Consider the following 14622-nt stretch of genomic DNA (forward strand, 5'->3'; position numbering starts at 1 on the left):
GCTAACACCTGCTGCCACCACCAGCATGTGGGGAAGGACCCAGATACTGACTCCAATATTTACATTGTGTGTATTATAATATGCACACCTGTCCATACAAATAAACAAAAGCTCCTAGAGCCCTATTTAGGGCCTCTCACCCACTTGCTGCGCTGACCAGGAGTAACTAGGGGACTCACCTCAGGAGGAGACTGCCCAGCGCTGCCGTCCGTTCTCAGCACACAGAGTGTGAGAGGAAAAGAAACCGTGAGGTAACTGTGCAGCATCTGCAGGGATCTGTGTTTAAACAGGAAAAGCCTCCTAGGGCTTTTTTATTAAAGGATAAGACACAGATACAGCATAAAAAGCAAAACCGTTACAGGTGTCACCAATCAGTCAGCGTCTAACTACTCGCTGAAGTATAATCATAAACATCTGTGCTCATCACAGAGCTTTTTCCTCACAGGAAAGCCCAATACAAAAAAGAAAAAACACAGGCCAGATAACACAGTCCCCTCAGGAAGGCCCCCTCCCCCCTGACAGCGGCAATGTTAGCAATGCAGCAAGGGAAAAGGAGCAGGGAAGGGAGGAGAAGAGGCCCCCCGAACCCCAGGAATGCCCAGCCGTACCAACCCACCGAAGCAGGAGGGACTGTACTTACCCGTCCAAGCGAGGACTCGCTGATGCATTCCTGACAGAACTACAACCGAAATGGAGGTATCTGTCGGCCCGGTCCACTGTGAGTGAGACAACACCACAGCCCAGTCATATGTGGACCTCGGAGCAAAGCTCACCACCCCCCCAGGAGTCATGGGGTATGGCGTGGCAGACCCAGCCTCTTGGCAAAGGTGTGTCCACGCTTTCTGGTCGGACTGAGTAGACAACAAGGATCTATATTATCCAGCCTGTCTCTCAGCCGACAGTTGAAAGAAGATTCTTCAAGAAAAAGTAAAATAAAATAACATTTCTCCTCAGGGCGCTGGGCCCTAAGGGAGCCATACATCCTTCTCCTTGCTAGACAGAATGAAACTGAGGCTGCATGCTACAGTGAGGAGGGTTATGTCTGGAGGGACCGTCCCCTGGGCAGGGCTGTTCAACTTTGTTAATGTAACATGTATTTAACTATTTAACATGTTTCTGCCTAGTCCTCTCCTGTAAACAGGGAACATAACCCACTTGTCAAGATTTAAGGAGCTGTGTCTGTCCATGGACAATAAGAGAAATACTGTTATTAAAGGTAAGGTTATTACTAAAATATATTTTCTGCAGTGGTTACTGGGCTGCTTTCAAACTGATCTGCAGGTGCAGAGAAGTGCACCTGCAGGTTACCTGCACTGAGCCATAGACCTCTATTACCTGCGAGTTTGGTGAGCTTTCTGAAAGTGCACCACACCTACAGGATATAATAGAAGTCTATGGCAAAGTGCAGCTAACCTGCAGGAAAGCCACAGATGAACTGTGCTGCACCCGTGGTGCTGGAAAACAACCGTGCATCAGTGTGAAAGCAGCCTTAGGCCAAGGGGCCACACGGTCACACCGTCAGTCCGACCCATTCACCTCTAAGGAGTAGCAAATGTAAATGGTCTTGTGTCTGTTCACAAACGCCTACCTTCAATCCGATCTGCAAAAAAAAAAAAAAAAGTAGAGTGGGCTCCGCGACCGGTTACCAAGTCGCTTAAGTGGCCCTCACTCTTCAAAAGGTTGGGCACCCCTGGCGTACAACCTCTGCAAGCCAGGGAAAGACTGCAAATTTTAAACCAATTTCTCTTCTCATTTCAGACGTAAAATTGTATGCTAAAATACAATTAAAATAAAATAAAGAAAGAAAATGCCCGTCTCTCAGCTCAGATTTCATGCCCAAATTGGTACAGACCGACCAGATGGGATTTATAGCATGCAGATAAACATCTGCTACAACAAGACAATTGCTGAATATTATACATCATGCAAAGCTTAATCAAACACCTTTTTTACTTCTCTCTATTGACAAGGAGAACACGTTAACTGAGTCCACTGGGGTTATATGTATCCTCAGCAAATTTAGATTCAAGGGCCAGATGCTATCAGCTATACTGTATTAGCCCTGTACTTTAAAGCGGAGTTCCACCCAAATTTGGAACTTCCGCTTATCCCACTCCTCACCCCCTTACATGTCACATTTGGCATGTAATTTTTTTTGGGGGGGGGAGTGGGGGCTTTAGGAGGAGTGGGACTTCCTGTCCCACTTCCTCCTTCCGGGTAGATGATTAAGCCTAATCGCCTAGGCGATTAAGCTTAATCACCTACAGGAAGGGGTTGCTGTAGGCGATCGCCCAGGACACGTGACAGGTCCTCGTCGATCGCCTGTCCAATCAGACGGCGCCTCGCCGGGCCGCGTCGCGCCGCTCGCGCATGCGCAGTGGGTGCCCAGCCGTGAAGCCGAAAGCTGTCACGGCCGGGTGCCCACACTGAGCATGAAGACACCGGCCGGCGAGGGGGGGGCGAGGAGCGGAGCCCCGTCCGGCGCGTCGCTGGAGCCGTGGAGCAGGTAAGTGTCGGTTTATTAAAAGCCAGCAGCTACACTTTTTGTAGCTGCTGATGTTTAATAAATGTACAAAATGGGTGGAAAACCCCTTTAAGCCATCAGCCCAAGTGTACACCCCCAGTCTCCTGTCAAAACTATTTAATATTACTAACGGCACCCACCAAGGCTGTCACTTATCTCCACTGATCTTTAATTTAATGATTAAGCCAATGGCCAAGAGTATTCGCTCCCATCCAAACATACATGGTTTTCACCTAGCAGGAAGTTCATATAATGTGAACCAATTTGCTGATGATGTGATTCCTATGCTGACTAAACCAAAGGTCTCCTTCATCCATGCCCATGATGTGTTATCCAAGTTTAGTACACTATCTTATTACAAGGTGAACTCTTTAATCCTGAATCTGGGTATACATCGCCACAAACTCACAGGACCAACTTCCCTATACCTGGTCTAAAGAGATTATCTCTTACCTAGGGATACATTTAACTCCCTCTGCAGCCTTAATTGCAGGAGTGAACTATAAACCCTTATTGGCCAAATTGGACAAAGAACTTGGCAATATCGCAAAAGTTCCACCCAAAAATTGAACTTCTGCTTTAAGGGAAGGTGACCCCCTGACATGCCACATTTGGCATGTCATTTTTTGGGGGCAGCGCGGCTCGCGCATGCGCAGTGCGTGCCGGGCTGTGAAGCCACAGCTGGGCACACACAGTAGTGATGCCGGTGCCACAGAGGGGAGGGGGAGAGAAGCGGGGCTCGGAATCATGCTCGGAATCAATTCGATGCATGCACGGAATTAAAACACTGGTTCCCCCACTCAAGAGGTGAGTATTGAGTGTTTCCTTACCAAAACTGATAAGGTGGGCAACTTACTCTTTGCAGACCTGTGGAGAGCCAATCTCTGATTTACCCATTACTACTAAAGCATCTGTGTTAGTGTGGAGGAAGTTATCCCTTGCCTCTGCCAATTCTCAGCAAAACAATCAGGTACAATAGTCTATTAGTACTCTTCAATCATTAAATCCAGACCGCCCCATCCTCCATTGGACACATTATGACTTTTGTTGGGTCAGAGATATTATGACTGAAAGTAATCCTGCTGATGCCGAATCAGTCTTACAGAAGTTCCAACAACCACAAAACTGGTATTTCACACTAGTGCATATCAGACACTTTCTATCTTCCAAGCCACATCCCACAGTTTCCATACATCCTAAATTATTGGATTACCTTACTTACACAACAAACCCCAAAGGGGTATTTCTTTAATCTACAACTGACATCACAATAAATCTACTTTTAGTAAGAATAACCTAATGGACAAATGGGAAGCAGACCTGAACAATACATTTTCTGAATCTCAATGGAAACGAGTGATACAATGGACATATAATGTTACCCACTGCATCACGCACTGGGAATTAGCTCTAAAAAAATATTAGAATGTTAGATGGTACCTCACACAGTATAAATTAGCGAAGCTGTATCCTGATAATTCGGCAATCTGCTGGAGAGGTTGCACCCTCACAGGTACTCTATACCGCATTTTATGGCCAAGCAAGGGTATCCACAGCTTCTGGAGGAAGATCTTTCAAATAATTTTTGAAATTTCAGGAGTCCTAACAGCCCCAAATTCTGGCCTTGCAATATTAAATATTAGCTAATGCCGCGTTCTCACAATCAGAATTTCAGACAAGAAAAGCTTGATGTGAGCTTTAGGTCGGAAATTCCGACCGTGTGTAGCCATCTGACTTTTTCTGTCGGAATTTCCAACAGCAAAAATTTGAGCGCTGGTTCTCAAATTTTCCGACTGGGAAAAGTTCTTGTCGGAAATTCCGATCGTCTGTATGCAATTCCGACAAGCAAAAAAAACATGCATGCTCGGAATCAATTCGATGCATGCACGGAATCATTGAACTTATTTTTTCTTGGCTCGTTGTAGTGTTGTACGTCACCGCATTCTTGATGGTCGAGATTTCAGACAACATTTCTGTGACTGTGTGTATGCAACACAAGTTTGAGCCAAAATTCAGTCGGAAAAAAATCCACAGTTTTCTTGTCGGAATTTCCGATCGTATGTACGCGGCATTAGAGCTAGACTCTTTACCTATTTTGTATTGGAAAGTTATAGCTAACCTGTTGTTGCTGCAAAGTGGACCATTACGAGCAATTGAAAAAAAGGATCTTGCCTCTAACCCTTCAGAAGCTGTGAATACAAACACACCTTCACTACTCTTATGAGAGAGCAATTCCTATATATTCTGACACTCCAAGCATTTGACAAAACTTGGAAGCCATGGCTTCATTGGTTAAACCATCAAGACATTTAATATCTTGAAGTACAACCCAACTTCTGCACCTTGTGTTACCTTTTGTATCATCATTTGTTATGATTTTCAGAATAACCTTATATATTATCATGCTATCTAAATATATGACGCAATCTGAACTAGGAAGTATACTGTATATATACAGTATACTTCCTAGTTCAGATTTTCATGCTGTATTCGGATTCAGATTGTATTCATGTATTATATTTTAGTGGCTGCATATGTAATGCTTTGCCTGTCAGTTTTAATTCCTGAAAATCTTAATAAAAATTACTGATCCAAAAAAAAAAAAAAAAAGCTGGATGCTTTCCCTGAAGCAAATTGAACTGTGCTTAACAGAGTTTTTTTTTGCCTTCCTCTGGATCAGTTGTGGCTATAGAATTCTGTATATGATGCTTTTCTATTTATTTTAAAAAAAAATTCTATTAGTTGAATTAGATTTTTTTCAATCTGACTAATTATGTAACTGTGGTCATAATTCTGTTGTTATGGTTCTATCTCTGCTGATGCGATTCTGGTTGTGTCAGTGTGGTAATCTCTGCAGACATGTTTCTTTGGTGTAATGCCGCGTACACACCATCACTTTATGTGATGAAAAAAAACGAATTTTTTAAAAACGTCAATTTAAATGACCGTGTGTGGGGGAAAACATTGTTTTATGTCTTGTGAAAAACGACAAAAAAAATTGAAGCATGCTTCAATTTTATGTGTCGTTTTTTTTTTTCACAGAAATTGACCGTGTGTAGCAAAAAACGACGTTTAAAACAACGTTTTTAAACCCACGCATGCCCAGAAGCTAGTTATGAAGCTAGCTTCAATGGAAAAAAGTGGTGAACGTAACCTCGCTTTGCTAGAGCATTGTGAAAAAACGATGGTGTGTTGGCAACATCGTTTTTGAAAATTGAAGTTTCAAAAACGTTGTTTTTTACTTAACAGAAAATGTCGTTTTTTTTCATCACATAAAGTGATGGTGTGTACGCGGCATAAGACTAGTAATGGTTTTGTCTCTGAGGACATACTATTGGTTGTGTCCACTGTTTATAAGTGACCATTTACCCATGTTTACCAGAAACAGCTTGTATGGTGTGTGTGTGTTGGGTAAGGAGGTGACACAAGGTATCTGGCCAAGGGGGAAGAAGTGTAAAGCCTACCCTATATGTGAGCTGGGCTTTGGTTTTTAAACTGGACATATGTGTACAACAAAGATAAATATAGATTGTGTGTGTGTTTAAAATGCCTTACTTCACTGTCAGAGAGATTTTAATTTATTTTTTGAACATTCTCATATCTATTGTCTATACTACTTACATAAGCAAGACTGATAAATATATATTTGCAAATAAGCATGTCTGCATACAAATATATGCTAGTAATATCAGTCTTGTGAGAAAACAATTACATTGATCAATTTATTTACAAAGGTCTTTTAAGAAAAATAATTGCAGTAACCATTCTAAAAGTTTCCCAAATCTTGCATTCCAATTATAATTTTGAGTTTCAGTTAACTATATGTGGCTGTAGTGGAGGCAGAAAGGATTAAAAACTAAATGCTAGTTAGTTCTGTTTAGATATTAATTAAGATGCTTAGTTAGGAATGTCTAACATCAAATTGACACATTGATTTTAAGCATTATTATGAGTACTTGTTCTTACTTTAATTAAGGTTTAATTTTTAGTCAGAATTCAGTCACATACATTAAAAGGTCAGGATCAAATCTTTTACTACAAGCTACCATACAGCATGCAATTTATATATAGTTGACAGCCAAAATTTGTTTGAACATTTTCTTTAAGTAAAGGATGAGTCTAAATTTCAAGTATTGGTACATAAAACTTTCCGAAACAGAATATAGGAATCATAGCGTAAAATATAAAGATATTCTTCGATTTATAACCTCTGTGTCAATTCATATATTTTTATTATAATCTTTGACCTTGGAAACATTGTGTTAATGATGAACAGCATTAGGTACGGCATATAGAAAAAAAGGAATAAAGCACCTCCCCCAACAAAAAAAAGCCTACTATATTTTACATTGAAACAGATTTGCTTGATTTCAGACGTATTATGGTTTTCTAATTACTTTTTTTTCTCTCCTTATACTTAATACGTATAGATTTAAAATAGATCCTATCATGTCTCTAAATGATGTCATCCATTTGGTCTCTGCAAGAAAACAGCTCTTATAGTTGCCTCAGCAAAGGTCCATGTGTCCAACCTCCCCTTCCCCTTGGTTCCACTGCTGCAGCCTTCGCTAGAGTTTTCAGCATTTAACACTTTTGAGAATGTCCAATGCCTGTGACTCCTACCTTTTTGATGGCTCCTTTTGTGACCCCTATGTCATTGCAAGACAAAAAGCAGAAAGGAACCACAGCATGTGGTGGAGGGTAGAGGCACATGAGCCACCAGGGGAGCTGAGCAAAGGAGTTCTTCACTTACAGGGGCCTGTATGTTTGAGTACTTTAGAGAGCTGGATGGTCTTTCTAAGCAGCTTTAAAGTGGAAATAATTTTAAAATGTAATTATATAAACATTATAATCAATTGATCGGCTTATACAAGACAGTTAAAATATGAAGAATCATTTTTTAAAATTTAATTATTTATGTTTAACACACATTATTTATACACTTTCAGGATACTGGCATCCCAAAAATCATGTACATAAGGGCTTTTCTCACCTGCAGGGTATCTCTCATTGACCGGCCAGCTGTCCACCTGCAGGGTAGCATTACCTCCACTACGGGTAAATCGGACCACATGATACTTCCCATCGCTTACAATAGCCCCTGGCTCTTCAATCGTTATATCATCTGTGCCCACGTTAAAAATCACCCCCACTGTGCCCTGGTCCTAGAAAAGGAAACAAAATAAAGAACAGTTAGTGCATATATCAGTCATTATTCCAAAACATACATAGTATAAGAAGGTTTAATTCGATGTTAAACCAAAAAATGAAATATGTTGCAGTTGCCAAACATTAGATGTGGTGGCTGCATTCATTTCAGTTTTTCCCCTCTTTGTATTTTCACCTGGTGATCTGGCCAGTAACATACCTCCTGTATAAACATGCTCCTGCTCTAAATGAAGGAGCACATGGGTACCTTTGGACAGCAGCATTGTTAGTCTGGGGTGAGGGGGGTGTTGGATATATTAACAGATTTGGATACACAAACATATTAAAGCCAAATTCTAGCTCACACTGCAGTTACAGCAACAACTATTTTTTCTTTTGGGATATGAATTTTACATGAATAAATAAAAACTGACCATTGTAAGCACTCCTGTCAGTGGTAAATGATTGCTTCAACACTTGTAACTGCTACATTTTCAGAACAGATTGTTCTCTTGAAAAACAACAGACTTACTGGCTGGATTATCAGATGAAATTAAAGGAAAGAATGCCTAAAAAAGAAAATATAATGCAGCCATCACATCTAAGAATCAGTAAGTTGCAATATAATAAAGGGGTTAAATATATTGTGAGGTTAATACTGCTTTAAATCCAATTTTACTGTATGTATATAATATATGATTTTAGGTACTCTAAGTAATTATATAACTGGATTTTCATGCCTGGACATATTGATAACCTCTATTATTGTTATAAAGTTTTCTTTAATCTAATATTCATCTATTAACAATATTAACAAATGAATGAATGGATTGGGTCTTTGAGAATAATTGACTTGCTTATATATATATATATATATATATATATATATATATATATATATATATATATATATATATATATATATATATATATATATATATATATATATATATAATCATTATATTCTAAATATGGAAAAAGTGAAAAATATATAGATTTTTATATATTTATGTAAAGGTTTGTTTGAAGCTTCTAATGATAGTTTTTTTAACTCCTCAAACGTGTGGTTGCAATTAGTCTCAATGGTTTTCTTCTACCATCCTCCCATCGTCAGTAGATAAGGTTACATCCTTTTCAAAAAATACAAACGTTTTAATATGTTAGCTAAGAGAATTCTTTAGACTACAGTATTTCTATGTATGTGTATTATTATGGTATAAACATATATATAAATCAGTATTTGGTTCAGATAATTAGTAATCTTATACTACAAGTTAAATAAATGCTGATTTTAGTTACTCACATTGTGCTGCCTTCGCAATGTATATTACATGCTTGACACTCAGCAGTGTCTGTTTCTTTAAAACCCTCCATTTTCTTGAAGCCTAGAGGCAGGTCTTCTCTGTACTTCTAGCGCTAGTTGGGACATATCCTGTTCATTCCAGCTCTAGCTACTGTAGTGACCAGATCCACAGGACATCTTAAAGCTATTACAGACTGCAAACCTGACAAACACCAAAGACTGTGAGTAAAGGGGTTTTGCTAGTTCAGCTTGTGTAGAGGGATGTTAGACATTGCAGATAGATAATGTGTGTTTCAGTGTAGTAAGCAAGCACATGTTAGTTAGGCCCTATCTTTTGTATTAGCTATGTATAATGTATGTTGCTTGAATAGCCATGCTTATATTTGTCTTTTTATGTTTGTTTCACAAATTTTACCATAACATATCATCTCATATCATATGAACACTATCATATACTTTCCTGTTCATTATATCTCAGTAAAGATTGCATCAGTTCAGCAAACCAGCGCTTCGTTCATTGAGATTCGGTTTATACTTGATGTGAAGCTGTGTACCTAAAGCAACACACAGCCGAGACATTACAGTAAAAAGGCTTTAAAACGTTGTCAGAAGCAATTAAACAGCTTTCAATCGTCCTCAGCAGTAAAAGAACTAATAAATCCTTTCAGCCACGTGGAGTGAAACAAAAGTGAAACTAATTTCTCTCACTCACAACAACACTGATACTGCCTGTGTCCAGTCATCATCATTATCCACGCTGCCAGCTAAATCAAGATGCAGAACACAGAGAACAACACTCTGACAGTTAACCCTCAATGCTCCTATAAGGAGGAAGACACACACAGCTTGCCAAAAATCAAGTCTAGATGCACAACACTGTCTAGAGCGTCCAGTCAAACAAATCTGACTTCAGCTAGCGCCGATTCAGCAAGATCTAAGCGTACTAGTTCTAGACATTCAAGCATCACCAGTCTGTCATCGGTTAGCGACAAAGCGACTAAGGCAAGAGCAAAAGCAGAGGCAGCTTGTGCCGTGGCTTCTTATGCAGAGCAGGAAGCTGAATTGATGAGAGAACAAGCAAAACGTGAATCTGAAGCACTCAAAAAGAAAGCAGAAGTGGAAGCATCTTTACACTTACTCAAACAGCAGAAAAACGCTGCAGCATCCTTAGCCGAGCAGAAGTTTTCACAAGGGCTGCTGAAGCTCAGTTCGATGGCATAAAAAACAGATGTCATCCCACAGCGCAATCACAAGCAACCATATGTACACTGACCAGCAGTCCAATGACGCACCTAGGTCTTCATTGACTCCACCAGCAATAAGCAACTTTGATACTACGCAACATTGCAAGACTGAATCAGAATCTCAGTGTGGGAAGTCAAGTGGTCGCATGCTCAGAGACCAATCTGCCAACCCTCAAAGAGTGCAAACGGATGCTTGCATACTCCCTCCTCAAGCAAATACAAGTCTGGATTATAGCAGAAAGACTTACAACAGACGAGAACAACCACCTAAACAAAGTGGATTCAGTCAAGCGCCTCATCAGCCTTACCAGCCACAGCCATACCCTGAGTTTACACCCGAGAAGTATTCGCCAGACGCAACAAGTGCTATAGAAGTGGCAAGATTCATGATGTGCCGTGAGATAGTGGGCGCTGGTCTTATGAAATTCGATGACCGTCCAGAAAACTACTGGGCCTGGAAGTCACCTTTCCTGAGCGGTACCCAAGACTTAAATCTGACAGAGAAAGGAAAGCTTGACCAGCTCGTCAAATGGCTAGGACCAGAGTCCACTGAGCAAGCCCAAAGAATCAGATCAGTACATGTTAATGACGCAGCTGCAGGACTTGCAATGGTGTGGCGGAGACTAGAACAATGCTATGGATCACCTGAAGTGATCGAGGATGCTCTTCTGAAAAGGATAGAAAACTATCCAAGAATAACAAACAAGGATTACCAAAAGCTGAGAGGTTTGGGAGACCTACTCTTAGAAATAGAAGCTGCTAAGTCTAGTGGATATCTGCCAGGTCTCTCATATCAGGGGATGAAGTCACGTGACGTCACGTGTAGGGACAGGAAGTACTAGACCTCACACACCCTGATGGGAGAGATACGAGCTCGCTGCTCGTTTTGTTTGGAAACGTCCTGATATCTGAAATGTGAGTTTTATATATTCTTTTACATTAAATACTTTTTAAGCGGAGCTGTACTATGTGTCTCCTTCTCTCTTTGTTCATCTACACCCGCTAAGCATTATGTTTGCCAGTATCCACGGACGCTAAGGTGGAGATCAAAGAGAGAGGATTAGCATACAATCAAGACTACTGACTGGATCGCACAAACTCCCTGTTCGTTGGAGATAGGCCCACTGCTCACGGCCTCCATGTGAGTGCATGCGCATGTGATACATTATTTCCCAAATCTCTTTTCAGTAATATGCCATTTTTGTCTCTTTTTTCATTTCCAATATGACCTTCTAATGTGGAGATTACATTTAGCCAACAATCCTGCTGGACCTCTGAATATATTTTAAGTGGTATCTAGGCTGTCCGTGCTATGGCCTTGAGGCGAGCATCCTATACCACTAGAGGTGTGTGCACCGAAGTTTGCTTTTCTTCAAACACCGGATTTTTGGTTCTTCTCTACTATTGTTCACAGCACATTGACAACTGCACTTTTTGACTCCTTTTCCTGGATGTGAGACTTTCACTTGTATGGACTTTTTTCACCTCATAATTCTATGAGATCACAAATTATTTGGTCTTGCGATACCAATCTTGGACATATATTCATAATATTGTGTTATTGTATTTTATTTATTTTATTTCTGTGTTTCCATTTTTTATATAAATATATCTTTGTACACTGTTAATATTTCTCAGGTCACCTATCCCCACAGTTTAGATTGGTTATTGCTTTTGGTGATCACCCCGCCTAATTGGTGGGATTTCCCCCTTCCTCCCCCCTTTGATTTCACCCTTTCCCACCCACACAGCACAGTCACTATTACTAATTTCAGTGACAAACACTTGTCAACACTGCACCCGGGACCACCACCATGGAAACAAAAAGTTCCGGCAACTCAAGAAGATCATGGTGGGGAGCAAGGCGAGAGTACAACGCCAGCAGTAACCTCAAAGTGCACTGAGATCTGTACAGAGCATGCTCCAAGATATGCTTAGTCAAGGTGTATCCAGCAGGTTTCAGAGAAAAGGCAATCAAGATGTACACAGTCTTGGATGAACAGAGTAACAGATCTCTGGCAAAAACAGAGTTCTTTGACCTCTTCGGTGACAAAGGAAGTCAAACTCCATACACTTTGAAGACTTGTTCTGGAGTTGTAGAGACAATAGGGAGAAGAGCAAATAACTACATCATCGAGTCATTAGATGGAAAGACAAAGGTGACTCTACCTACCCTCATAGAATGTGATGAGATACCAGACGACAGGTCAGAGATTCCCACACCTGAATTTGCTCGTCATCACCCTCATCTGGTGCGAATAGCAGACCAAATACCAGCACTAGATCCAGATGCTGCAATCACCCTTTTACTTGGGAGAGATATTCTCAGAGTGCACAAAGTCAGAGAACAGTACAATTGGCCACACAATGCACCATTTGCACAACGCCTTGATCTCGGATGGGTCATCGTTGGAGAAGTATGTCTAGACGGACTGCACAAACCAGCAAAGGTAAATGTCTACAGAACACATCTGTTGCAGAATGGTCGTACATCTTGTCTTTGCCCATGTACCAACAGTCTACACATTAAAGAGAGATTAGATAACCCAACACATCATCGGAGTATCCAGAGGTGCATGGAAGACTTAGCCTCAACTGGAAATACAGATGAACTGGGTTGTAAGGTGTTTGAAAGAACACGAGACGACAAGCCAGCACCCTCGGTGGAAGATACCCTATTCCTCGAGATCATGGACAGAGAAGTCTACAGAGACAAGTCAGGCAGCTGGGTAGCCCCTCTACCCTTCCAGTCACCACGCCATCGCCTTCCTGACAACAGGGTACAAGCAGAGAAATGCTTCACTTTGTTGCAGCGCACTCTACAAAGAAAGTCAAATATGAAGAAACACTTCCAAGCCTTCATGCAACAGATTTTTGACAACGAGCAGGCAGACAGGGCACCACCACTACAAGAAAACCAAGAACACTGGTACTTACCAATATTTGGGGTGTATCATCCTCAGAAACCAGGTCAGATACGTGTAGTATTTGACTCTAGTGCGAAGCACATAGGCATCTCACTAAATGACGTCCTTCTCAGCGGACCTGACCTGAACAACACTCCTTGGAGTACTCATCAGGTTCAGAAAAGAACTCGTAGCAGTAACAGCAGATGTACAACAGATGTTCTACTGTTTCTTCGTTCGAAAAGATCACAAAGACTACTTAAGGTTCCTGTGGTATGCAGACAATGACTTTAACAAAGACATCACAGAGTACAGGATGAAGGTACATATGTTTGGAAACAGCCCTTCCCCAGCTGTAGCTATCTACAACCTGAGACGAGCAGCACAGCAAGGTGAAAGACATGGTCAAGAAGCCAAACAGTTTGTCATGAAGAACTTCTACGTGGACGATGGATTTGCTTCTTTCTCCAGCAACGAAGAAGCTATCAACGTCCTGAAAAGTACAAAAGAAATGTTGGCATAATCCAACATAAGATTGAACAAGGTAGCTTCCAACAGCAACAGAGTCATGGAAGCATTTCCAATGGAAGACCGTGTTAAAGACTTAAAAGACTTAGATCTAGGAACAGAATCACCACCCTTGCAAAGAAGTCTTGGGCTTAGTTGGGACCTAAAGACTGACAGTTTCACCTTCAGGGTCTCCAGAGAAGAGAAACCATTCACAAAAAGAGGTGTCCTGTCTACAGTCAACAGTCTTTATAACCCCCTGGGATTCGTAGCACCCATCACTATGCAAGGCAAAGCTCTTTTGAGACAGATCACTACTGAGCAAGAACAAATTGACTGGGACGTACTTCTTCCTGAAGAGAAGCAAATGCAGTGGAAGTTGTGGAAAGACTCATTGTTAGAGCTTGAACAACTCAACATTCCAAGACTGTACGTATTTGTTTCCTTGTCTGCTACAAAGAGAAGAGAATTATGCGCATTATCTGACGCTTCCACGATGGCCATCGCAGCTGTAACTTACCTTAGGGTAATAGACACTGAGGGACAAAGCCATGTTGGGTTCATCATGGGAAAATCTAAACTAGCTCCCAGACCTGCTCACACTGTCCCACGTCTAGAACTTTGTGCTGCTGTCTTAGCGGTAGAGATGGCAGACATGATTACGACTGAACTGGACATTGAGATCCATGCAGTGAACTTTTATACAGACAGCAAGATTGTGTTAGGATATATTCACACTGCTTCAAAAAGATTTTACACACACGTGACCAACAGAGTGAGGCCTCGTACACATGACGGGACATGTCCGATGAAAACTGTTCGCGGACCGTTTTCATCGGACATGTCCGCTGCCGGATTTTGGTCTGATGGCTGTACACACCATCAGACCAAATTTCCCGCGGACAGCGAACGCGGTGACGTGGCCGCGCCGTCGCCACGTCAATGACGCGGCGACGTGCGCAACCCTGGAAGGTCAATGCTTCCACGCAT

The 14622-nt window shown here is 41.3% G+C and overlaps 1 protein-coding gene across 16 annotated transcripts in view; it reads right to left on the reverse strand.

Moving 5' to 3' along the window:
* The window catches only part of NRXN2 (neurexin 2), a 2907124-nt gene that overhangs the window by 469461 nt on the left and 2423041 nt on the right, over positions 1-14622 (reverse strand). For all 16 annotated transcript variants that reach the window (XM_040327841.1, XM_040327834.1, XM_040327835.1 and 13 more), the window contains one exon: positions 7518-7689. In XM_040327841.1, coding sequence (XP_040183775.1) covers positions 7518-7689 — 172 coding nt within the window. The remainder of the gene's footprint in view (positions 1-7517; positions 7690-14622) is intronic.

This window comes from Rana temporaria, chromosome 11, assembly GCF_905171775.1.
Source record: "Rana temporaria chromosome 11, aRanTem1.1, whole genome shotgun sequence".
In the NCBI taxonomy this organism is placed as follows: Eukaryota; Metazoa; Chordata; class Amphibia; order Anura; family Ranidae; genus Rana; species Rana temporaria.